Consider the following 27,036-nt stretch of genomic DNA (forward strand, 5'->3'; position numbering starts at 1 on the left):
AAGGAGATATACAAGAGCAGAAGAAAAAACTTATTGTAAAGCCAATGGGGAAAACAGAATGAGCATACAGGAAGAAAGAAAACACAGGGAAAAAAGTTAGCAAAATGAAAAGGAAAAAAAAGTTTAAGTTAGAGGAGGATATATAGGGAAGAAAGATGAAAGACAGCCCATCAATCTGTGCTTAACTGAAGTCCCCAAAAAAGAAACTAAAGTAATACAAGCTGTGGATCTGCCTGTCAAAAGGCATGGTAGTGTGTTCGAAGAAAAATAGACTGAACAGGCAACCTCAAGACACATGCTAGTAAAGTAAAGGCATAAAAATATGGAAAGATCAAAATGAAATATAAAGGAGAAAAAAAATAGGCTTCAAATTCTCCATGGCAATATTCAGCATGAGAAGAGAATAGAAGAAGATCTATAAAAAATCTTCAAGGAAACAAAGTGACCCAGGGATTATATTTTACTCATTTAAGTGGGAAGCTGACAGACATCTGAACTTTCAGGGACTCTAGGAGGGTTGTTCATATGAAGCCTTGAGCCATCTGTTAGTGGGCCAATTTGGGATGATGAGAAGCTAAGGGAAAAAGATTGGTGGTGAGCACTAACCCTATTTATGTAGGAGACTGAGACTGAAACAGCTGCAGGGCTGTGGTGATGTAACCAAGATGCTCACAGCATAAGCCTTGGGAATAGAGCAAAGGTTCTGCTAGTAACAAAAGGGAAAGAGGGGACAGTAGTATAAGTACATGGATAGCCTCATCTTTAATAGCTGGGATCAAAAGACATCATTTAAAGCTGGTGTCAGGTAACAGAGGTTTAAAACAGTAACAGAGGTTTAAAACAATGACATGCACTCCAAGAAGTTGTACAGAGAAAGTACATACATTAATTTCATTATTTTGTCCACCTTAGTGAAAGTAATAGATACTATTCCAAAGAAATAAAAGAACTGGGGTATTACTTAAAGTTGTATCACTAGAAAAAAATCACCAGCCTTCCTTATGATTAGTAGAGACAAAGCAGAGAACACAGGTCACATAGGGAAAAACCTTTGAAAGCAACTAAAACAAAGCCCAAAATGACTGAAGACTAGATATCAGTTACATCAATAAATGAAAATGGGCTAAACTCTCAAAAAGTTTTAAAAAGACATTCAGATTGGATCACAAAGCTAAATCCAACTCTATAGTATGAGTCACATCTTAAAGTAATTCAGAAAGGTTAAAGTAACAGGATTGGCAAAGGTTTCAAGAAAAATGTGAATTCAAAATGCAGAGGTTACCAACTTAATAGGTAAAATTGAATCCAGGGTGCTTGCTGCAGCAGCATATATACTAAAATTGGAATGATACAGAGAAGATTAGCATGGCCCCTGCACAAGGATAACATGCAAATTCATGAAGCGTTCCATATTTTTACAGAATATGATTCATAACATACAAAGAACGGAGGAGGAAGAAAAAGGAGGAAAAAAAAAACCTTTATGTTGTGTTTGTAATAGCATATGAAGTGAGTTAAATTAGACTGTTAGATAGTAAGGGAATTACCCTTGAACCTTTGGTAACTATGAATCTAAAGCCTGCAATGGCAATAAGTACATACCCATCGATAATCAACCTAAATGTAAACGGTCTGAATGCACCAATCAAAAGACATAGAGTTACTGAATGGATAAAAAAACAAGACCCATCTATATGCTGCCTACAAGAGACTCACTTCAAACCCAAAGGCATCTATATGCTGCCTACAAGAGACTCACTTCAAGCCCAAAGACTGAAAGTAAAGGGATGGAAAAAGATAATTCATGCAACTAATAGTGAGAAAAAAGCAGGAGTAACAGTACTTGTATCAGACAAAATAGACTTCACAAACAAAGTAACAAGAGACAAAAAAGGACATTACATAATGATAAAGGGCTCAGTCCAGTAAGAGGATATAACTATTATAAATATCTATGCTCCCAACACAGGAGCACCTACCTATGTGAAACAAATACTAACTGAATTAAAAGGGGAAAAAGAATGCAATGCATTCATTCTAGGAGACTTCAACACTCCACTCTCTCTGAAGGACAGATCCACCAGAGAGAAAATGAGTAAGGACACAGAGGCACTGAACAACACATTAGAACAGATGGACCTAACAGACATCTACAAAAGCAGCAGAATACATTCTTCTCAAGTGCACATGGAACATTTTCAAGAATAGATCATACATTAGGCCACAAAAAGAGCATCGGTAAATTCAAAAAGATTGAAATTGTACCAACCAGTTTCTCAGACCACAAAGGTATGAAACTAGAAATAAACTACACAAAGAAAATGAAAAATCCCACAAACACATGGAGGCTTCACAACATGCTCCTAAATAACCAACGGATCAATGACCAAATAAAATTAGAGATCAAGCAATATATGGAGACAAATGACAACAATAATTCAACAACACAAAATCTGTGGGACGCAGTGAAGGCCGTGCTAAGAGAGAAATATATTGCAATACAGGACTACCTCAGGAAAGAAGAACAATCCCAGATGAACAGTCTAAACTCACAATTAATGAAACTAGAAAAGTAAGGACAAATGAGGCCCAAAGTCAGTAGAAGGATGGACATAATAAAGATTAAAGCAGAAATAAATAAAATTGAGAAGAATAAAATAATAGAAAGAATCAATGAAAGCAAGAGCTGGTTCTTTGAGAAAATAAACAAAATAGATAAACCCCTAGTCAGACTTATTAAGAAAATAAGTCTACACACATTAACAGAATCAGAAATGAGAAAGGAAAAATCACTACAGACACCACAGAAATACAAAGAATTATGAGAGAATACTACGAAAAATTACATGCTAACAAATTGGATAACCTAGAAGAAATGGACAACTTTCTAGAAAAATACAACCTTCTAAGGCTGACCAAGGAAGGAAGAAAATCTGAACAAATTACCAGCAATGAAATTGAACTGGTAATCAAAAACTACCCAAGAAAAAAACACCTGGACCAGATGGCTTCACCGCTGAATTTTATCAAACATTTAGTGAAGACCTAATACCCATTCTCCTTAAAGTTTTCCAAAAAATAGAAGAGGAGGGAATACTCACAAACTCATTCTACGAGGCCAACATCATTCTAATACCAAAACCAGGCAAAGACACCACAAAAAAAGAAAATTACAACCAATATCCCCAATGAACATAGATGCAAAAATACTCAATAAAATATTAGCAAATATAATGGATATACAATGGGGAAATGACAGCCTCTTCAACAGCTGGTGTTGGCAAAACTGGACAGCTACATATAAGAGAATGAAACTGGATTATTGTCTAACCTCATATACAAAAGTAAACTCAAATGGATCAAAGACCTGAATTTAAGTCATGTATGAAACCATAAAACTCTTAGAAAAAAATATAGGCAAAAATCTTTTGGACACAAACATGAGCAACTTCTTCATGAACCTGTCTCCCCGGGCAAGGGAAACAAAAGCAAAAATGAACAAGTGGAACTATATCAAACTAAAAAGCTTCTGTACAGCAAAGGATACCATCAGTAGAACAAAAAGACATCCTACAGTATGGGGAATATATTCATAAATGACATATCCGATAAGGGGTTGACATCCAAATTATAGAAAGATCTCACGCACCTCAACAAACAAAAAGCAAATAAGCCAATTAAAAAATGGGCAGACGAGCTGAACAGACACTTCTCCAAAGAAATTCAGATGGCCAACAGCCACATGAAAAGATGCTCCACATCGCTAATCATCAGAGAAATGCAAATTAAAACCACAATGAGGTATCACCTCACACCAGTTAGGATGGCCAACATCCAAAAGGCAAACAACAACAAATGTTGGTGAGGATGTGGAGAAAGGGGAACCCTCCTACACTGCTGGTGGGAATGTAAACTAGTTAAACCATTGTGGAAAGCAGTATGGAGGTTCCTCAAAAAACTCAAAATAGACATACCATTTGACTCAGGAATTCCACTCCTAGGAATTTACTCTAAGAATGCAGGAGCCCAGTTTGAAAAAGTCATATGCACCCCCATGTTTATCACAGCACTATTTACAATAGCCAAGAAATGGAAGCAACCTAAGTGTCCATCTGTAGATGAATGGATAAAGAAGAGGTGGTACATACACATGATGGAATATTATTCAGCCATAAGAAGAAAACAAATCCCACCATTTGCTACAACATGGATGGAGCTAGAGGGTATTATGCTCAGTGAAATAAGCCAGGTGGAGAAAGACAAGTATCAAATGACTTCACTCATCTGTGGAATATAAGAACAAAGAAAAAACTGAAGGAAAAAAACAGCAGCAGACTCACAGAACCCAAGAATGGACTAACAGTTACCAAAGGGGAGGACCCGGGAAGGGAAGGATAATGGGGGAAAGGGGGCATTACAATTAGCACACATAATGTAGCGGCAGCGGGGGGACATGGGAAAGGCAGTATATACAGAGAAGACAAGCAATGATTCTGCAGCATCTTACTATGCTTATGGACAGTGACTGTAATGGGGTATGTAGGGGGGACTTGATAATAGGGGGAGTCTAGTGACCGTAATGTTGTTCAAGTAATTGTACATTAATGATATCAAAAGAAAAGAAAAAATTGTAACCAACCAGCTTCTCAGACCAGAAAGGTATGAAGCTAGAAAAAAATTTAAAAAAACCACAATGACATATCACCTCTCACCAGTTAGGATGGCCAACAACAACAACAACAACAGAATTGAATCCAGGCCAGAAAGAATTAAATACAGCAAAGAAGGATGCAACTCATTGTGAAGATTAATATCTGAGTTAAATAACATTGCAACACCATTCATAAGGCCACAGGTATAGGGACAAGAGGAAATAAACTGGAACACATTAGCAGTAGGTGTCTAATTCATTTCTCTATTCATGACAGGTAAGGATATAGAAGATATAACTAATATAATCAATGGGTTAGATATGATTGGCATACACCAAACTCTGAATCCTGCAAACAGAGCCGTGCATCTTTACAAGTCCCATGAAAAGGTCCCAAGACTCACAAAGATAATCATAGATTATACTGCCAAGAAAACGTCACTAAAATACAAAGTAGTAGAAATCACAGGCAACAGTCTCTGATCATAATGCAATAATACTAGAAATAATTAAACATAAAAGCACCTATCTAGGTGGATATGGGGGGCCCCAATGAGTCTTAGGCCAAAGAAGAAATCAAACCAAAATTATAAAATATCTAGAAAATGATAATGATAAAAATACTATGTATTAGGCTTATAGGATATAGCTAAAGGAGTACTCAGAGGATTCATAGCCTTAATTTTTCCATTTTTTCATGTTTACCAGTAAAAACTTTAAGCCTCTAAAGAAATTTTAAAAAAAAAGGAAAGCCAGAAGATAAAAGCATAAATTAACAAATTAGAAACCAGGAAAGGGTAATTACTAATAAATAAATCCTAAAGATGCATCTGTGGGAAAGGGGGATAGATAACCTCATTAGCTAACTAACCTAATCAAGAAAAATGGTGTTGGTGGGAGGACAAAATATGCAATGTAAGAAATAAGGATGAAATAATCATTTAAAAGAATTCTAAATTATTTTGCTCAACTTCATGCAAATAAACTTGAAAACCTGGATAAAATGAATACTTTTATGGAACAACATAATTGAACAAGCAGAAGAATAATTAAAACAGATCACTATTACAGAAGAAACACAGACAATTATCAAAGAGCTACTCACCTATCCCAAATAAATGTACTAGTCTGGAGAGTTTTCATAGAGGACCAACAAATCTTTAAAGAATCCATTTCTACTTAAACTGTTACAAATGTGTTAACATAGAATAAGAAGGAAAGCCTTCATTCTCTTTATGATGCAAATATAAAATTGATAGCAAAACCCATCCCAAGAAAGAAAACTGAAGACTAATCTCACTAATAAAATTGAGGCAAAACTTGTAAATAAAATAGCAAATCTAATCCAGCAACATATTAGAAGAAATATTCACCAAGACCACAGGGGATTCAACCAGGAATGCAAGGATGGTTCAATATTAAGAAATCTGTATCATTACTCCTATTAATACATCAAAAGAAAATATATGATCAACTTCATATATACTGAGAAGTCATTTTGTAAACTTCAACTTCCATTCTTGATTTTTAAAATTCTTAATAAAACAGGAATAGGGGGACACTTATTTAACATAGTGAAATAACTGCCCCCAAAACCAGCATTTTGTATACCGGGAAAATCCTAGAAACATCTCATTAAAAGTCAGGGATGAAGCAAGAGTACATATTTTCACCACTATTATTTTACATTGTTCCAATGATAATTGCTAACAGCATTAAATAAGACAAAGAAATTAAGGTATAAAACTTCTAAAGTAGGAGGTAAAATTACCATTTCCAATGATATAACAGTATAACTGGAAAATCTAAGAGCTAAGTTGAAAAATGGTTACAAACAATAATTCAGTAAGGCAGCGGAAGTTAATAGTCTTTACTATAAACAACCTCTGTTTATGAAAGAGAAGACTGGCCCAAAAAGGTTAAATATCCAGAAATAAACATAAAAAATGTGCAAGAAAGATCTAAATGAAGCAAATACTAAAATATTCCTGAGATGTTGGAAAAAGCAGAAGGGTGTATCATGTTCTTGGAGGGAAAGACATCATCATAAAAACATTTCTTCCTAAATTATAAATTTCATGCAATTCCAGTAAAAACACAAGCAGGATTTTTGGTCTTACCTAGATAAGTTGATTCTATAGTTCAGACAGAAAAATAAATAGAACACATCCAAGGAAATTCTGCATGGGGAGGGAGGATGGAGAATCACAAGGAACTACAGATGTCACCAAATATTAAAATGTGGTATATGCATCCTACAATATGAATGAACCTTGAAAGCATTATGCTAAGTGAAAGAGCCAATCACAAGAGGCCACATGCTGTATAATTCCCTATTTATGAAAGTCCAGAATAGGGGAATCTATGCAGAAAGAAGAGGGGCTGGGGGAATAAGGGAGTGGCTGCTAATGGGTAAGGGGTTTCTTCTTGAGGTGATAAAAATGTCCTAAAATTGTGGTGGTAGTTACAAAATTCTGTGACTATATTAAAAGCCATTGAATTGTACACTTCAATGGACTGTATGGTATGTGCACTTCAATAAAACTGTTAAAATTTTTAGAAAGGTATTAAAACTACAATAATTAAAACCATATTGCACTGATTACTTGAACATGCTTGGATCCACACCTCACACTTTATACCAGATAAATTACAAAACAGAGATCATCTATTTTAAAAATCAAACCATGAAAGACTAGAAGTTAAAATTAAACCATAAGAGACATAGAAATCCTAAGGAAATTTTTATCAAAACAATCCCAGCAAGAGGTAGGACGTTCTAAGTATGACACAAAATCCAAAGGCCATGAAAGGAAATACATATTTCTTTTCTCAAAAGAAAATTCCTCCATGGCAGAATCAGGGACAAATGCCAAATTGGAAAAGACACCTGCAATTCATAAGACAGAGGGGGGTCTAATTCCATCATACAAAGAGCTCCTACAAATCAATAAGGACAAAAAGAACCCAATAGAAAAAGTGGACCAAGGAGACGAATAGGTAAGTTCTAAGGAAAAACAAATGGCCAAACATGAAAAGATGTCCAACCTCATTCATACTGAACTTAAAACTATACTGTGATCCTGTTTTCACTAATCAGGCAAGCAAAGCCTGAGAGTCTGATGCCACGGTGAGGGTGTGGAGAAACAGGCTCTCTCACACAATATCCTCTAAAGGTGTCAGGCCACACCCATCAGAACTGCAAAGTACCAAATCACACATACCTTTGACTCCATTATTTCCACTTCTAGAAATTATCCTGTAGTTTTATTCACACCTTTGGGACCCATTACATGTTGGTTTCCTGCTGTGTTGCTTGTAATGAACAGGTTGGGTCCAGTCTATACAGGGCACTGGTCAAATTATGGCTCATCCTTGCTATGGAAAACGATGTGGCAAAAGAATGAGGAGGCTCTTTAGAGGCTGACAGAGGATGTATTGCTAAGTGAAAAAGGAGTGCAGGACTATGTTCCAGGTATGTTGGGACATGCATAAAACATCAGGAAGGACACATAGGAAGCTTACAATATTGGCTGCCTCTGGGCAACAGGAGAGGGAAACTTTTGTCTATATACCCCTTCATTCCTTTTGAATACTGGACCATATCAGTGTGTTGACCTTGTCTAAAGATAAATTCATATTAAGGAAGAAAAAAGCAACAGCATGAGCACAATGATAAATGGCACCCAATCCTGTGCTATAAGGCAGAGGCAATAGGGAGAGGTGGGGGCTGTGGTGAATTGGAGCTAGAGGTCCCCTTTAAGGAGACAATAGTTCTCATCAACAGCTGCAGTTCAGGAACTCAGGCCTATGTTGCTATATCCTCTGACTTTTTTTTTTCAAGACACACTAGAAATCTAGATTTTTATGCATACCTCCTGTTTTTAAGTGTTTTCAAATACTTTCAGTTAAAAAAACCCTATGGTGACTAAAAGAGAGTTGATGATCTCTGTCCTAGATAGTCAAGGAGAACAGACCCTTAGGTCACCAAGTCCAGCTCCTTAATTTGACACATTGAAACAGCAAGGCCCAGAGAGGGGAAGGACATGCCCAAGATCACACACCATATCAGGCCCTGAGCTGGGATCCCATTTAGGACTATGTTTCAACATTATCTGGCTTTCTGATAATGCAGGAACATGATAGTGACTGAGACCGACATGGCATACTGCGGGGTCCCAGGGGAGGGGCCCAGCTGGGGCCATAGCGCTGGCAGGGGTCAGAGGCTGCTGGGAAGAGGTGGTCACACCCAGTGGGAGGGGACCAGACAAAGGGACTGGGAACCAGTCGGGGAGGCTCTCCAGAGAGGCAGACCAGAATGGGCAAAAGCCTCCAGGAGCAGGGAGAGTTCAAAACCAGGTCGTGGTGGGTGACCTGCCGGGGTGTGGATGGCATTCCTTGCCTGGGACTGCCCTGCAAAGTCCCAAGGTGGGAAGGGCTTGGTGTGTCCAGGAACAGAAAGCCCCCCGTGGACTCGGTGGCCGGTGGAAGGGGAGAGGTGCCCACTCACACTTGCGCAGCTCCAGGCTCTTGCTGGGGCAGGCCAGGTGCTGGCCCGGTGGGTTCTGGGTCCTCTGCAGACAGGCCAGCATGGCTGAGGTGGGGCGCCACAGCAGGGCGCGCTCTGCGGCAGGGTCCCTGAGAGGAAGGAAACGAGGTGCTCGTCACACGGGGCTGCTCAGTGCCTGCCTCCCGCCTCCCCAAGCTGGGAGTCTCTGCCAGCCGCCTTTCTGCTACCGGGCAGAACATCAGAGCTGTTCAGAGCAGACTCCTTTCTCCATTATTTGACAGAAGTGGAGGCTGAGGCCCGGAGACATCAAGAGGCTCATCTGTGGCCTCACAGTGAAGAAAAGGACTGGGGTGCGGGGGGAGGGAGAGTCTCTTGAGTGGTGGACTTCCAACATGACAGGGCCAGCAGGAACCGGTCAGACAGGCCCTGGCCCTGCTCAGTGTGAGGGTTTACGTCCTTTAAGGGATCCCTGACACCCCTCGGCCTGGTCAGATACTCAGCCCCTTGGTGCAAGGTTGCCCTTCCAGCCGGCAGTGGCCTCTGGCTCTCTTGTAACCACCTGTGAGTGGATCTGTCCCCTCTCTTCAGCCTTGAGCCCATCGAGGACACAGACCCCATGTGGTCATCTTGGGAAGAGCTACATGAGGGTGCCCCAGAACTGCCAGTGGGCACACGGATGTTCAAGTTTACTGAAATGTCGGTTTGGGGCATTCTCACAGCCCCCAAGAGGAGAGATGTCTGGGAGGGCATTCCTGGGAGAACAAGGGGTCCCCAGCCCTGAGCTGCACTGGGCCTGACCTTTGCTTCACACTGAGCCCTGAGGACCACCAGGGTTCTCTGATGGAGCCCCCCATCCCAGACTGGAAGGGCGAGGCCACCCAGGACGGGCAGAGTAGCAGCTTAGACGTGGGTCCAGACAGGTCCATGCTGTGCTCAGTCATCCGAGTCAGAGGCCGAGTTCCCATGCAGATATATCTTCCTAAACCCCCTTCCCGGAACCCGTGGCCCCCAGGGCACAGAGGCGGAACAGGAAGGGCCTGCCCTGATGCCGGCTCCCTTCTCGCTGAGCCGGAGCCTGGCGTCCACCACGCCCGGACACCCCGTCCCCACCGCACCTCCCGCGCAGCCGGGCTGGGCCAACTCCATCCTGGTGCTGCTTTCAGAAAAGGAGAAGAAAGAGGAGGGGGTGTGTTTAAGGGGAAGAAAGGAAGTTATTTAATACTAAACAGGTGTCTGGAGCCCTTAAATTCTGCTGCTTTCTTCTAATAATGAAGTATTCATGAGGAAAAGCCTTTTTTCACTACTTTCTTAAGATACTAATTTCACAACAAGCTCCTTGTTACTGCGCAATTATTCCAATCTTGAATTTCCCCGAGACGGTTGCAGCCTCCTGTCTGTCCTGGCCTCTCAGTAAATGAAAGACAATCACGTAACCACCTTTCATTATGCTCTATTTTACTTTCAGCAAAGGTACCCTGAAAGAAATGATTTACTCTGAAAGGGACTTTTATTCAGTTTCAAAACCAATTTTCTCCTATTACTGTCTCAAAAAAAAAAAAGAGTGCGAGAGAAAGCAGGGGCGGGTGGGGGAGGGGAGGTGGCGCTCACCCCCCTCCACCCCCACAATCGCCAGCCTCAGCGCAGCAAGGCGATAAAAGCTGCAGTATCCACTTCCCGGCTTTGATTTCTGGTAATTTTAAAATATGCCATTACAATCAGGCAGAAATTATACAGTTTAAAAAGGGAATGAAGTGGGGCTTATTGCAGGGATGAAAGCCCTTGACTGCAGGAGCGAGGAGCTGCTCCTCGGGGACTTGGACGTGGCCCTTTAGGACACATCTGCACAAGCAGGCACGTTCTGCCCAGCTCTGATCCCTGGGGACATGCGGGCATGCCACCCGCTGTGCCGGGTGTCCACATGTGCCAGACATGGTCACTACATGCATTCTCCCCCAGATGGGCACACCACGGACCTGCCCTCACCCTGAGTGACATGCTCTGCCACGCCCTCTGGCACACACAGGCAGTCCTTGGACACGCACATGTGTGCACCTGGGAGGTCGCCCAGCAGCCCAGCCTCTGTCCCCACCTGCTCCAACCCAGAGCACTGTCCACTTTCCGGTGCTCTGACTCAGGGTTTGGGGGACAGAGGAGAGCCAGGGGAGGCTGGCCAGCTACAGGTAAAAGGGTCAAAGCCCCCTCCTTCCACTAATGGGGAAACCAGAGCCAGAGAGAGGCAACACTTACCCTGGCCACCCAGCAGACAGCCTGACCCCTCACCACCGGGCTACACTGCTGCCCACAGGCCAGGGCAGAACTAAGCTGGGAAGGAGGGCAGTGAACGACCTAGTGTGCCGAGGACACCTGGGCTGGAAGTCCGGAGCCTGCTCCTACCCAGGGCCCTTGCTGTGACCCCAGGGAGCTTCTGCTTACATCTTGTAAAAGCAGCTCCATGATCCTTCCTTCTCAGGTCACCTTCCTCCGGGGACCTGGCCATGCCCGGTCCCACCCCTGGAGGTCCTCCCCACCTCTGGCCTGGCATCAGGTGCCAAGGGCCCAGAAGCCCAGCCCCTCTGCAGGACCTCCATAGGCTTTGCATTCCAGCACACTTTATGTTTGAAAAGGGCAGGCTGGGGGTACAGTTCTTAGAGGATGAGGAGCAGGTTGCTTATTCTGGGGCCTGTCTGGACCCCATCAACTGCCCTGCCAGTGGGGCTCTGCTTTGCAGAATGCTCTAATGCCCACGCAGTTCTGGGAGCTGAGAGGTGGCCCAGCTCCATGGGCCACAGCGGCTTCCCGAGAGGAGACTGTACCCACATGAAGGCCTCAGAGCTTTCCTGGTGCAGCTGCCTGGGTCATTTCAGCCCTCACTTCTGGAGGACCAGCAGCAGGGCCTTGCAGCCTGAGAGACCATGTCCACCTGGAGAGGAGCAAAGCTCCCTCTGTACCTCCACTCTCCCCAGCTCACTGCTGTTCTCCCTGGAGCAGGGCAGGAGGGGATCCAGTGTGGGAGCAGGGCCGGAGCCAGCCAAGCAGGAGGACCAGTGGAGTCCTCATTCCTGTATCATTCCAGTCATCTACAAACAGGACCAAGTCAGAGTCCTCTCCTTGGCCTTTCAACCTCTTTATGTCCTCAGAATAGGGCCCAGCCCTTTCTGCCTGGCCCACAAGAACCCCATGATCGGCCCCCTCAACTCTCTGGGCTCCCTCCCAGCCATCCCTCTGGCCGCTGCCTCACACCTCCAAACCTCTGTCTGTGCTGGTCCCTCAGTCTGCAGCACCACTACCCTGATCCCCCTAAACTCAGACTCTGGCTCGGCTGTTCCCTCCTCTGGGCATCCCCCTTCACAGTGCTGATAACACCGAGTTGTAATTGCCAATTTTCACGTCTGACTATCTCCACTGGACTGTGAGTTTTTCAGGGGCAAGGACCATGTCTCATTTGTCTCTTTCTCCCCAGTGCCTGGCAAAAAATAATCATTTAATAAATAAGTGTTGAATGTATGGCTGAATCAATGAATCAGTTGTTGTCAGATGAAATGACTGGGGTCCAGAGAAGCCAAGCATCCTGCACAAGGTCACACAGCAAGCTGAGGACAGGATTGGGGCAGATACCTAAAACACTCTTGTTCTTCCCGTGACACCACCCTGTCCCCTCTCTGCTTGGCATCATTGCATCTGCAGAAAGCCAGCCCCTTGGAGCCCTCACCCCAAATCGTTACTCCCTAGCTGGGGACCATCCTGAGAGCTCTGCTCATTTTGAAACCCTATCTGCAAATCGGGCTGTTTAGAAGCTCAAGGTCCTTTGTGACTTTAATAATAAAAAAGGGGGTGGGGTGGGGAGAGAGGGAGGGAGAAAATGTCGCAAGCTTCAATGATTAGAATGCTTTGGCATCGCCCCTGACATGGGGGCTGATAAGACGCCTTATCTCAGAGGCACCCCTAGGAAAAGGACCCTCCACCAGATAACACCCCCAGCTGTCGATGTGCCCTTTCATGGCTGAGAATTTAGATAAAAGAAATGTGACAGGGGAGGGGAAAGAACGGAAGGAACTTTCCAAGTCCGAGGAGGAACTGAGTCTGTGCTGCCTGCCTTGGCAGAACAAAGCATAGCAGCCGGCTGTCTTTATTTTTATTAAAAGAACAGGAAACTGGGGCCTTGGGCCCTGCCTGCCTTTTGTTGTCTCTCCCAGCCGGTCTGGCTGCAGGGGTCCTTGGGAAGCCCTTAGGCCAGTGAGGGGGGCGCTAAAAAATAACAATCCCAACATTAGTGCTAAAAACAGCAGTGGGGGCACTTAATGAATGTGCCCTCCAGCCCTCTGCTTCCCACACGCATCCTAGCTGTTACACCTCACCAGAGCCTCCTGGCAGCCTCTGTGGTGGGTTCTGTTTTTAGCCCCATTTTACAGATTAAGAAGGGGCCACTGAGAAGGGAAGTAATCTGCACGAGGTCACACAGCTTCAGGTGGCAGCGCCTGAGGTTCTCAACCCCAGCCAGAGCCTGCACCCTCAGTCCCCACTGTACGGCCCCCACCCCTGCTCCATCATGGTGGGGGGCCCTCTTGGCCCCCAACTCCTCGTCAGCTGGGCAGGAAGGAGCAGAAGGAAAGGCCTGCTTCTCCCCAGGGCCCAAATCTACTTACCCTGAGAGGAGCTGGGATCACAGAGAGGGAAAGGAGAGGAGGGGTCCCCAGGGGGCCACTTATTCACCCTGTGAACGTTCACGGAGGACACTGTCGGGCAGCACAATACTGAGATGAATATAGCCCGGGCCTACCTCTGTGGGGGGAACCCTTTTGAGAGGTCTGTCATTTACCCACCCATTCCTTCACTCATTCATCCGTTCAAGCAGCAAACACTCCCTGAGCATCTTTTGGGTGTCCACCCTGGGCCATTTACAGTATGGAAATGGGTAAGAACGTGCTGCCAAAAGCAAACATCCAGCCGGAACTTATTTCCTGCTCCCAAATCCAGCAAGTTAAAAATGGACTTTCCTGGCTCTCCCTCTAGCCTCTAATCTTTCCCTGAAGTGGCAGGTGGGCAGAACTCTCTCTCGTGTCTACTGCCCTCCGCTGGGCTGGCTGCCTCTGGAGGAGGGCAGAACGGGAGGACGTGCTTGGGCTCCACAGCACGGCGAGGCTGTGACTTCACGAAGGCCACGCTACGCCGCTGCCAGCCCCCGCCCTTCTCCCTTCCCCTGAGCTGCCCGCTCTAGCCTCTGTGGCTCCCCTGGAGACCAAAGACTGGCTGTGGCTTGGAGGGGAAGGTCATGCCAGGCCTGTCCCAGTGTCCAATGGGACTCGTTCAGACAGGAGAGCTGGTCCCAGAGGTCTCAGGGTGGCACCTGCCAGCACTGGGATTCCGACTGCCCGAGTGACCTTGAGGAAATCACAGTCCCTCTCTGAATCTTGATGGGGGGTGGCCCAGCCAATCATAGGATGGCCTTCCAGTTTGGACATGAGGGAACATTACAATCTGGTTTTCAGACATAATCCAGTGCACTAGCTGCGCACACGGCAGCAGGGCTAGGTCCTCAGCCCATCAGCACACAAAGAAGGTTCTAGATGTAGTCTGTCCTGAAGGAATTTAGAATCTTCAGTTGGGACCCGACAGGAAACTGGAAAAAGCCAGCAGTTCATGGAAAGCACTGAGTGGGCTATTGAGACTCTGAGTTTCCTGAAAGGAAGGGGAAGGAGAAGCCTGCCCCTCATTCCTCAGGGGCCCACAGCCTGCATGGGGAGGGACGAGGGGCCACCCACCGTCCTCACCTGGATCCCCCTTGCTCTACATGAAGCCTCATTCTCCTCCGCCCTGTCCTGGCCAAAGAGCAGGTCCCCAAATGCAGGGAAGACCTCGAAGTGGTGGTGGGCCTGGGGAGGGGACTGAGCACTGGGCTAGGGGCCTGGAAGAGGCACACCCCAGCCGTGTGGCCCTAAGTGAGTTATTCTCTGGGACAGTCCCCAGCACAAGTAGGGCCCGCATGAAGCCTCAGAAAGCCCAGTGCTCCCTAAACAGCATGGGGCGGGAAATGGCCCCCCCACAGGCAGGACAGCGGGTGGAGGACACTTGCCCAGACAGGGGATCTGGGTGGACAGGAGGATCCACTGTCTCTATCCTTGTCCCTCTCCCTCCCTGTCCTGGTGTCCTTCCTCCTCCCTTCCTGCTCTGTCTCTCACCCCCTTCCTGACCCCACTCTCCCCTACCCCTTCCCTCCACCCCCTCAAGTCTGTCTGGCTTTGAGGCAGCCAGAGTAGAAGCCCACCCCCATTCCCCTCCTGCTTCCCTCCCCCATCCCTGTTCAAGCCGGAGGCCTTCCAGGGGACCCTGTTAATAATTAAATGTTAATCTAAAAAGCAATTTGAGCTGCGGCTAGGCAGATCTGGTTAGAGATTACATTAGCATGGAGGAGGCGAGGGTAATTTTCTTTAACCCCTCTCCTGATCTCTCAAGCCCCAGAATCTTCAAGTCACACTGCCACTGCTGATTAAACTGGTGCAGGGCTTGGCTGTGGATAAGGGGCCTGTGAAAAGTGATTATTTTCTACTGCCATTTGGGCTGTGGCTCCAGAAGGGGATTTTAATTCTCTTAAAATTGACGGTGGAGAGGCATTGCCCCCTTCAACAGGAGGCCTCATCTGCCAGGATTACTGCTGCATCCATTCCCACCCTGCCAGGGACAGAGGTCTCTAAAATGCAAATCTGGCCACAAAGCATATCTGGCTCCCGCTGTTCACAGGCCTGGCGGACAACATCCCTTCCTTCAGTCTTGGCTTTCTGTTTCAGCACCTGTCTGGGCCTGTCCCTGGGCAGGGCAACGGAGCAAGAGATATACGTGGTTTTGGGCCACAGGAGAGCCCCAAAAATCATGAATTATAGGTGGCAGGCAGCTGGAGTCCTGAGGTGGGCACAAGCTTCTCACTGCCACACTTGCTGGCCTGTGCCCATGTAATCCCTTCTGCCTGTGAGCCCTTCCTGTGTCTCTACCCGTTGAAATTCTATTTGACTTTCAACTGAAGCCTAGATTCCTCAAGGGCTTCTCAGAGACATACAAGGTGCTTGGTAAATGCTGATGAATAATCTAATGAATGGAGTTGCTCAGGTGGCTCTCCCTGATCCCTCCTTCACAGGTTCACTGTGCTATGACCTGTGTCCATGTGCATAGTAGGCCCTCAGGAAACTGGCTCCTGAAGGAAGTAAGGGCAGGAGGCTGGCCTAGGAAATCAGGGCAAGGCGGGGCAGGCAGTGTCTGACTGGGCCAGGGGCTGCAGTCTGGGGTGTGGGGGCGGGGGGCTGTCCTGGGCCTTTCAGCACCAAGGCCAGCTCCCCACCCACGTGCCCTGCCGAGGGGTTGGGCTGAGCCTGGGAGCACAGTGACGCCGGTCACCATGGAAACTGACCTTGACATTATCTGCCCTGGGCAGCACTCCAACCTCTGGAGATGTGACACATTAAGCACCTACTGTGTATGCTAGGTCCAGTGCTAGATACGGAGGCAGTGACAGATTCTGACCAGGGAGAGGGGCAGGGAGAGGGGAATTACAAGGCAGGGTGACACGTGGTAGCCAAGGTGAAAGGACAGCCTGTCGCTTCACAAGGAGGGTGACAGTATTGTCTCGGGCTTTGGAACCAGACACCTGAGCTTTAGCCTTAACTGAACTCCAATTTTATTCCTTAACTCTGGCCTTGGGCAAATCCCACCATCTCTTTGAGCCTCAGTTTCCTTGTCTGAAAAAGGGGTTAACTCCTTACTAATTTGTAATTAGTACAATAAAGTGCCAGGGTCATAGTTGTAACCCCCTAAGTGGTAGCTGTTATTCAGTAATATTTATTACTATTATCAACAGGTAGGTAGGAAATAGCTAGGTAAGGAAGGCAGGGGAATGAGGTCTCAGGCAGAATTTGGAGACTTGACAAAAATTGGTGTGTGGGGAATTAAAGCATCTCCACATTGCAGAGGAGAAACCCTCTTAGTGGGTAGTCAAGAGCACCCCATCTGTGTGAGGCCAGGCAGGGCCACCCAGACAGAGGGAACAAGGGCAGGGTCCTCAACCTCTCCCCGAGCCCAGGTCCCCCAAGGGTCAGTATCTCAGGAGTGAAGGGGGCAGGCGCCTGTTCTTATGAAAAAGAGCCTTCAGGAAGCCCTAGCTGGGAGAGCAAAGCCCCCAAATCTCAGACCCCCTTCCTAGCTCCACCTCCTGAAGCACTCTTACCCAGCAGCAAGGCCCCAAGGAGGGGAGACTATATGCGTCATTCCTTCCTTCCCTAGTTCCAGCCTTGGCTCTGTAATGACAAGTGGCACTCAAGTCTCTTTTGTCACCTTCCAGCAAAGGGTAGGGCAGGGGTGGAGCTGGGGAGTGGGAAACCGGGAATCAGTGCTGAATGCCATCAGTGCTATAATGCCATAATAGGGGCTGTGGGGCTCCACAGAAAGGCCCCAACACAGTATTTTTGGAGGAGGCCATGGACCCTTCCAGGAGGAACATGTAAGTGGAGACTAAAAGGATAGCGGGCGTTACCGCAGGACTCCAGGAACAGTGGCTCCAGGAAAGGGAGCACTGTGTAGAGGGCAAAGGATAAGACCCGTGGTGGAGCTGGGAGGGGCTAGGTACTCCCAGCCATCCCCCTCCCCTCTCCATCCACCCAGGTCCCTGCACCCACAATTTAGGGTTAACCCAGCAACCGGGAAGGAGAAAATCTAATCATCAGGGCAATAATAGGAGCTCATTGTTATTTTTAGTGTTACCCATGGGCTCAACACTTTACAGGCATCACCTCATTCAACCCACTCCACAACCAGTAAAAACATAATCACTACAGTCTGTGTTCCCTGAGGAACAAGAGGCTGGAGGAGGAAAGGGGTCTCCAGGGCCACAGGGCTGGTGCAGGGGGCAGGAAGCCCAGTGGAAGTGGTGCGGCTGGGCCCGGTGGGCTTGAGGATTAGATCCCAAGGGGGTAGGAGAAAGGGAAGAGGAGTGGGCTCCAGGCAGGAATGGCAGGAGTGCTGAGGATACAGAGGCCAGGATCAGGTTGCAGAAGTGGATAAAAATGGCTGGTGAGGGTTGGTCTTGATTTTTTTGCCCAAAGCCAAGGATCAACAGATGCTCCTTGGGGGTCAGGGTGAAGCAGAAATGAGTATCCTTCCAGGTAGAGGCAGAGAAATAGGACAGAGCACACACTAGCCTGACAACAGTGTGTGTGTGTGAGAGAGATAAAACATATGTATAACACAAACATATTACCCCCTGGGAGCAAACCCCAATCATATGTGGGCCAGGTGGGCAGTTCCTGCCCTCTGCTGAGAGCTGCACTGGGGCTGCCATGTTTCTAAGCCCTTTTCTGGTGGGGGGGGGGGTTCCCTTCGTGCCAGTCACAGGGTACCATGATTGCAGCACTGGGGTGTAGGGACCAGACCCCCCTGGGTTCAACCCCAGTTCTGTCTCAGCCTGGTCATCTGACTATGTCTATTTCTGGGAGTTTGATTTTTCTTCTTTGTGCTTGTCTGTATTGCTAATTTTTCTACAGTGAACACACATCACTTCTGTTTTTTTTAAATAACTTTCAAAAGGGATTTCAACCACTGACCACCTGGAGACAAGGAGCTGGGGCGTACTGAGAATCACTGACGTGACAGAGAGCAGCTGCTCAGGGATGAGGCAGCAGCAGCCAGGGAAGGTGGGGATGTGCGGGGAGGGAGGCAGCAGGAAGGGAAGGCCTAGAGGCTTCAAAATCCAGGAGCCAAGGGAAGCAGTCAGCTTTCTGGGGAGCAAGTCCAGTCTAGCCAACCCTCCAGCAGGTCCTTTCGGCAACTCTTCTTCAACAGACCCCTGCCCTGACCATGTGTCCCATCACCTCCCAGACTCTGCACAGGCCCCTTTACCCATTGTCCACCCTGTAGGGGCCAGGATGAACTTTTCCACGTGAAACTCACTCCCTTCTCCACCCAAAACTCCCCCACTGGCTTCCATGGCATCTTTCTAGCAATATCCTCTGAGGGCCTGCACGAACTCCTTCCCTGCTTTCCACCCACATTGTTCCTCTCCTCTTGCTCACCCTGGGCCTAACAGGCCAACCTTGGTCTCACCCAGGGCCTTTGCACTTACAGTTTTGTCTCCACCTAAAGACTACACCAGTGCTCTCCAACAGAAATATAAGGTAATTATAAATTTTCTAGGACCCACATGGGAAATTGTGTTTACTAATATTTTATTTTATCCCAATATATCCAAAATAATATCACTTCAAGATGTAATCAATATTCAAAAATTGCTAGAGAGATATTTTATGTTCTTTTTTTATACTAAATCTTTGAAATCTGGGGTAGATTTTCTACTTACAGGACATCTCAGTTAGGATGGATGGCTATCTATGACAAGTCTGTCTCTTCATCCAAGCCTCAACTCAAACATCATCTCCTCCAAGAGGCCCTCCTTGACCACCGTAAGTTGGCAACCCTCTGCCCCCACCACTATACTACCACCACTGCAGTTCTTTGACTGTCATTACTACCCTGAAATTATCTTATTGGTGAATGGCTTAACATGTATTCTGTCTACCAGAGCACAGACTCTGCTGTGTTTGCACACCAGGGCACACAGTAGGTGCTCAGGTGGGGATGGTGATGGCAGCTCACGGCCCTTGTCTACCCACCTCATTCTAAATTCTACTCTCAGTGACAAGAGGCAGAGGCCTGTGCATGTGTGTGTATGCACATGTGAGGAACGTGTGTGCATGTGTGTGCGTGCATGCACACACATACAGACACACACACAACCGCCCCCCACCAAAATCTCTCCCTGCTTCTGATAAAGCAGGCCCAGAGGATGGGCCTCCTTTCAAAATCAGCCCAGCGCAGAAAAATGGCTGTGACAGCACAAAGACGAGATTGAATCAGCAACAGGCCCGATTGCCTGGTGACGGTTACAAATGATCTGATGTGGCAAAGACAGGATCAGATGTGTGCAGCACAACGACTGCTCTGAACCCCCACACCAGACAATGGGGGGCTGGGAGGGTGGGCAGTCGGCCAGGGTGCTCCCAGAAGCTCAGGTTGGAAAGTGCCAATTGGCACGGGGCTCTGAGTAGGCTTAGCATGTAGCAGGCTCTTCCTTGGGGCCAGGCCCTAGGCTTAGCCACGTCCATGTACCAACTCACATGAGCCCTGGTTGACCGCAACAGTCACTGATGCAAGCCAAAATCAGACACTCCCCAAATGGCCAACACCTGGGAAGAATGTCCCCAACCTGAGACCAAGTGCTTAGCTCTGGGCACTTGGATAATGGCTGAATCTTTCTTCATCAGAACGTGTCAGTTCCAAGTGCTAAAAGATGAGTATTACTTTTGAAATGGAGAAGGAAAAAGAACCTTTTCCTGATGTCTTGTGCACCCATCCCCCCCAGCTTCTGTTCTCAGAACTTCAGAAGGTTGGGCAGGAAGAGGCCATGCTCCCTGCCACACAGAGCTCCATGACAGCCACAGGAACTGGCTCCTACCCCCACGGGACAGGGCAGGGGTTTGAACCTCTGTGTGCAATCCCAGGCTCTCAACAGTTAGTACTAATGTCATCTTACTGAGACCCTCTCCACAGCCCTGTGCAAGAAGGCTGGGTTCAGACAGACTGCATGGCCCATGTTCAGTCTCCTTTATCTCAAGGCCAGGCACCTAGTAGATGCTCAACAAATCCACACAGACCAGAGGGATGTGTTGGGGCTTTTCTTTTCCCATCACTCCTTGTATTTACAGCTCTCCTCTCCTCTCTGGTCATCTGCCCTCTGGGTCTCTCCCCTCTCATTTCACTGCATTTTACCACCTCAATCCAAGAATTCCCTCTGTACATCTGGAACATCTAGGCCCCCAGAGAACAGAGTAGGTGCTCGTCAATGCAGGTGGGTGAGTGGGGCCTGAGAGGGGAGGCAACACAAGCCATATCCCCAGCCATGTCGTGGATGCTCAAGAGCTGGGAAGCTTCTGGAGGAACGGGGGTGCCCCTTCCTCAGGAGGTCTGGGCAGGGGGCTGTTTTATCTAGTAGCGGCCATGTGCTGGATGCCATGTCTCAGCCTAGAACCCATCCTGAGAGGTGTGGGTACACCAACACTGACCATTCTCCAGCAGGGAGCAGAGGCTCAGAGAGAACACCTGGTGGCCTCTAGACATGAAACTGGGTCTTTTGAACTCTCAAGCCCGTGGCAGGGCCATGCCAAGGGAGGGCTGGGATTCCAAGTGGGCACCCGATGTCCCACTGGCTATTCCTGTGCAGGCACTGGGTCACCTCCTCTGGGTGCTGCTCTGGCCCTGAATGGTCAGCATGACTACAGGCCAAGAGGCTGATGTCAAAGGGGCCGTCCTGAGGCCAATAAAGTCAGCCCTGTACCACCACAACCAGGATGGCATCCTACTAGTCCTTATTCTCTAGATCTGAGAGACACAGTCCCCTTTAGCCCTGGACCAGTGGCATCCAGGAAGGGCCCAACAGCACTGCGGCTAAAGCACACACCTAGGATTATAGTGTTGGCACTGACCAGCAGGACTGTCTTGAGTTAGTCACTGAGTCTTTTGGGACCTCAGTTTCTCCATATGAAAAACAGAGGCACACCTCCCGCCCACCCATGGTGAGGAACTACTCGGGAATGTCACCCTGCACTCAGCAGCAGTGACCACTCTCACCATGGCTCCTCTTAGCTCCTTGAAATCCACTATCCACTGGGCACTCCCTGTGCTGGCAATGTCCACCCTCACTTCCTCCATCACGGGCTAAAGATGACAGTAAGAGGCTTAGAGAGGAAAAGGGATTTGTCCACGGTCAGGGAGGCATCGGCAGCTCTGGCCTGGGGACCCTTTAGCTCTAGGACCTGAAGTCCAACCCCTCACCTCCCAGGGTTGAGCCCCAGATATTCCCAGGTGAGCATGGGAGAGGCTACTATGGCTCCATTCCCCAGCGCCTGCCCAAGGACTGCCATGTGCTGGGCTGCTGGGACCAGAGAAGAACCAGCACTGCCAGGGTGATTAGGCATATGCCTGGCAACCTGCATGGAGCTTCAAGGGAGCCCAGAAAAGAGGGGTTGTTCCGAGGAGGAGCAGCTTTCTGCAAGAGGGAGCATCTGAATGCCTTGACTGTGAGCTCTGGGGGCAAGGGCAGCACCTTGCATAGAGCCCAAAAGCACCCAGGAGGGACTCAGTGAATTGGGTGAGTCAGGCTTCACAGGGCCGACTGCGTGGTGCAGGGATGGGGAAGGGCGTTCTGGTGCAGGAACCACCCACCATGGGGAGATGTCAGAGGCAGTACCTAGCAGTTATTCATCCACTGAATCCCCCTAACCTCTCTGAGGTAGGGACTATTATTATCCCAATCTTCCAAGAGGGGAAACTGAGGCACAGAGAGGGGAAGCCCCTTGCCCAAAGTCATCCAGTGAGGGACTGGTAGATTGCATATGTGGGCATGAGACAGCACACAGGGTGGGGGTGGGCAGTTTGGGCAGGGTGTGCGAGAGAATGGACACAGGCTGGAGGGGCTGGGTCAGGGAGGGCCCTTGAAGGCTGGGCTGAGGTCTTGGCACATCATCCACAGACAAGAGAGAACTATGGAGGTGTGGTGGTTACAATGGGCACCCTGGAGCCGGCCTGTCTGGGTTCAAACCCCAGCTCTTCCACTTGCCAGCTGTGCAGTCTCAGGCAGGCCAACGAACCTCTCTGGGCTTTGGTTTCCCCATCAGATCAATGAGGCTAAATTCTGGCACAAAAGGCATCTCATGTGTTTATTAAATTGAATAAACACAAAGACACTGAAAGCTGGCAGACTGAGACACTGCCTACTCAAGCTTAGGGACAATCTAGTCTCTGGGCTTAGGGCACGTTTTGGCCCTGGGCAGTAAGGACCGCCTGGCCCAGCCCAGCCCTGCCCGGTGGGTGCCAGGCCCAAGGAGGGGTGGCAGCATCTCTGAGCTTTGCTGGGGCGTGCGCCAGCATGTGCATGCACGTGTCTGTGTGTGTTGCTGCAGCGGCTTCTATGCAAACATGTTAATTTGTTTTCATTTTGTGTTTTTTTTCTCTTGCAAGATAATTGGGTGAGTTTGAAGTCTTGGCGAGGCTGCTGATTATAGCTATTTGGGTGGTGCCCTCGCAGGGCTCAGGCCCTGCCTCCTGCCTCTGGCGGTAGAGAAAGCATCTGGGGGTGTCTTAAGGGGTGCTCAGAGCTACTGCTCAGAGCTACTCTCGCTGGTCAGGCACAGGGAAGGCAAGACATCCTGGGACCCCCGTCATGCTCTCCGCCCAGACACCACCACGTCACTGAAGGGTGCAAACCTTGCCCAAAACAGCTTTTCTTTGCCCTGTTTGCTGCAGTAAAAAACTGTGATATGGTTGCCAATATTAAGAAAAATGAAAATTCCATCTAAAATTCTCATTGTCTACTTTCTCTTGAAAACAAACTAAAACCAGCAGCTCCGGTACCACTCAGCCCATTCCCATGAGGCCAAGCAGCAGCAGCTCTATTCACTATGTCACCAGGTTGGTCCCCACGGGCACCTGAGTTTTATGCCCTGGAGAAGGGCACGGGCTCCGGGGTGCGATGGGCCAAGCCTCCACTCTCAGAAGCTCCGTGGTCTCACCTTCCTGTGGTATCTGCCTTCCTGACGCTCTTTTCCCACCTCTAGAACCTCTGATTTGCCCTAGGAGGACTAAAATGAGACGGCCACATTTTCAGGAGCATAGTAGGGCTCAGAAGTGTTCATTCCCTTCTGAAGGGGAAGGAGAGCAGGGGTGGTGGCTTCCTGCCCCCCAGGGCATCCTGCACTTGAACCCATCCCAGTGGATGCCGCCTTGTCACTGATCTGTTTGTATCTGTTTCTCCAGTGAGGCGGGGACCAGGTCCCTGAGGGCCAGGGCTGCATCTCCCTTTCAGACCTGACTGCGGCCTATGTGCCACACCGAGGGGAGGAGGGTTACCAGGGAAGAGGAGTGCATGGAAGGCCCTACCTGAGCGAAGTCACAGAGGAGGAATCGCCACATTGCCAGAATATGCCACGGGAGGCCAAGCAGCCCTTGAGGGCTCCCAGGTGTGGTTCTGGCCTTACAAAGAGGACTTCGTCAGTGTCGGCGATGGACAGCTGCCCGATGGGCCAGGTGAGGGTCCAGAGGAGACTAAGGGCTGGGCCTTCCAGGAAGCCACCTTCCCTGTGTTCCCAGGCTTCTTGGGGCCCTGTCACCCTTGACAAATCATCTGAGCCTCAGTCTGCTTACCTGTAAAATGGGGTTGCAGCAGGGACCCAATGAGACAATCTCTGCCATGTGTTTACGCTCCCAAGAGTTACCCCCCACATCCCTGCCACTGACCTACTGTCTCAGCTTGTCCCCTTATTTCTCCCAGGAGGTGGTAGGAATGCCAGAAACAGCAAATTTGTGCAGTCTGTAGGTGCTGAGCTCAGAGCCCGTTTACCCTTGTCCTGGCACAACATCCCCCGGTGCTCCTGGGGGTGCATTCTATTTCATTCCCATTTCTAAGGTAAAGAGACTGAGGCTCAAAGAAGTTTAATGGGTAGGAAAGCCTCAACAGGGTCTTGTTCTTAATCTCCACAAAAGCTGCAGTCACGAGCCCAGAGCCTGGCCAGGACTGAGGGGTGGAGAGGATGCCTGGTGCCCACCGAGGGACAGACCCACAGCCTTCTGGAGGCCACCCAGGCAACTGAGGTGGGCAGCTCAAGTTGCAGCCCTGGGTCCTGGAACCAGAGACCAGCAGGGCACAAAGGGCAACTCCATAGAAAGAAAAGGCTTCGAAGCTGGCGAAATCCTGGCCTCATAACCAGCTGTGTGAGTACAGTAAATTGCCTTCCTCCATGACCCCAGTATCTTTACCTGTAACCTGGGGTGACTGTCTTTTACCTGCAGGGTTGATGAAGGGTCTGTCAGGCCCACAGCAAACCAGGTTAATGGCTGCTGTTGGCTCCTCTAGCAGCCAGAGGCCCCAGGAAACAAGAGAAAGGCGAATCATGGTGATAGGAGGTAGTGGGAAGAAGATGGCAGGCTCCCAGGCGGGTCCCCTGGGGGTGGCGGCAGACCTCTGTGGAGGGCTCGGGCTTCTCTGGTCACACAAGGTGGCAGCTGGCAGCACCTCCTCCTCCACTGAGCACCACACAAAGGAGCCTCTATTCCCCACTCTGAGCCTTTATTCCTGGCCGGCTGGGCTGCACTGCCCTCTCCCTATTCCACTGGCGGCTCTGCCTGGCCCGAGCCTACTCGAGCCTACACAAAGGCCGGTGTGTCCCTGCAGAGCCAGCCTGGCCTTAGAAGACCCTGTCCACAAAGAGCTACAGAGGGCCCTGGGATGGGTTCGTAGCGTGCGGCAAGGCCTCACCTCCATGCCATGATGAGGAGGGGGCTAGGAAGGTGCCAAAAAGACTTGGGAATGGATGAACCTGAACTGGGCTCCAGCTTCCCCAGGCTTATAACCTTAGGTCAGTTTGGAGCTCAGTTTTCTCATCTGTACAATGGACACAATCATAATAACATGCCCAACTATCTGGGCTGCTGAGGGCTCAGTTAGATGACGCAGGGCCTTTCGGGCAAACAGCACCTCAGAGCCAGATTTAAGGCAACTGGGGGACGGAGAGGCAGTCAGGAGTCCCTGGGGCTTGGCTAGGCAGGCTGTCAGCATCTCCCTCTCCTGTACCCTGGAAGCCTCATGGGCCCAGCCCCCTGGGGAGGGAGGAGAATGGCACCACTCACAGTCCACTGCATCTTCCACTCTCCATCGAGCAATGTCCACACGTATGGGTACTGACCCTCAGGCCAAGGTCTGAGTCCATACTGCCCTGGCCCATCTGCAGGCAGTTGTAGGACAACAGCTACTGTTTATGAAAACACCTACTGCATGCTAGGACTTTTAGCTTCTTTTAACCCTATGGCTGCCCTGGGAGGGCGTGGAAGGACAGGCCAATGGTTACAACAGGCTCTGGAGTTCCTTAACCTGGGTACAAGTCCCAGCACCACTTCTAGCCATAACACTCTGGGCCTCATGCTCCCTGGGCCTTGACACTCCCTCAACCAACCAAATGAGGAAAATGTTGCTTGATGCCCTCAGTCCAGAATCCAGTCCCAGCAAGCTTGAAATCCTGACCACTAGGCTATTACCCCCAACTCACAGATGGGCAAACTGAGGCCCAGCCGCTAAGTGGAACAGTGCCTACCCTGCAGGAGGAGGCAATACATCAGATGGATCATTCCAGGAGACGGACTCAGGATTCAAAGCCAAAGCTGGTGGACGCTGAGTCCTTTTCTCTTTGAAGATATTACAAACATATCTTAGCAGTTTTTTCTTGTTTCATAAGTGTCCTCAGCTCCGTGGGCCACACGACCTACAAAGAGTTGGGCAGGAGAACTGGGCTTGGAGCCTGACCCATCTCCCTGGCTGACCTCCAGGGGCCCTCACCATGCCATACAAAAGTCCCCCTTTCTCCCTCCCACCCGCTCAGGGCGGCCAAGTGAACAGCGGAATACCAAGTAATTAAGCCAGCGCGCACCATCCGGGCGCCCAGGAACACTGTGGAGTTTCCCTTTTATGTTTATAGCAATTGTATGAAAATGTGCAACATGGAACGGCACCAGCTGACAAATGAGACGAAACAGACAGAATTCCGGGCCGGCTTTTTTCCGGGCCTGATTGGCATTAATTGTGAGCGTTTACAAAGCACAACTCGGCGCCTGACATTTGCTTCAAGCGAACGTTTCCTTCTAATAGTTTTAATGATTACAGCGGGAGCCAGTGAACACTGCCGGGCGGGGAATGGGCTGCCTGGAGCCTGGCCTGAGCTCCTGCCAGGGGCCTGGCTAGCCTGTGCCTACCTGGGTCCCTGGGGTCCCACTTTTCCCTGCTATCTGTTGCAGGAGA

General features: G+C 48.8%; 1 protein-coding gene and 1 non-coding gene across 3 annotated transcripts in view; one reads left to right on the forward strand and one right to left on the reverse strand.

The window, feature by feature from the left end:
- FAM222A (family with sequence similarity 222 member A) overlaps nt 1-27,036 on the reverse strand; it is a 59,226-nt gene that overhangs the window by 20,910 nt on the left and 11,280 nt on the right. The window contains exon 2 of one of the 2 annotated variants that reach the window (XM_036904032.2): nt 9,162-9,289. The exons of the other annotated variant lie outside the window; for it this stretch is intronic. Coding sequence (XP_036759927.2) covers nt 9,162-9,243 — 82 coding nt within the window. The 5' untranslated portion in view covers nt 9,244-9,289. The remainder of the gene's footprint in view (nt 1-9,161; nt 9,290-27,036) is intronic. 2 annotated transcript variants of the gene reach the window in all.
- On the forward strand, nt 1,311-1,417 carry LOC118922022 (U6 spliceosomal RNA). Its single transcript, XR_005028602.1, has one exon. It is a non-coding gene; the product is annotated as a U6 spliceosomal RNA (small nuclear RNA).

This window comes from Manis pentadactyla, chromosome 14 (assembly GCF_030020395.1).
Source record: "Manis pentadactyla isolate mManPen7 chromosome 14, mManPen7.hap1, whole genome shotgun sequence".
Lineage (NCBI taxonomy): Eukaryota > Metazoa > Chordata > Mammalia > Pholidota > Manidae > Manis > Manis pentadactyla.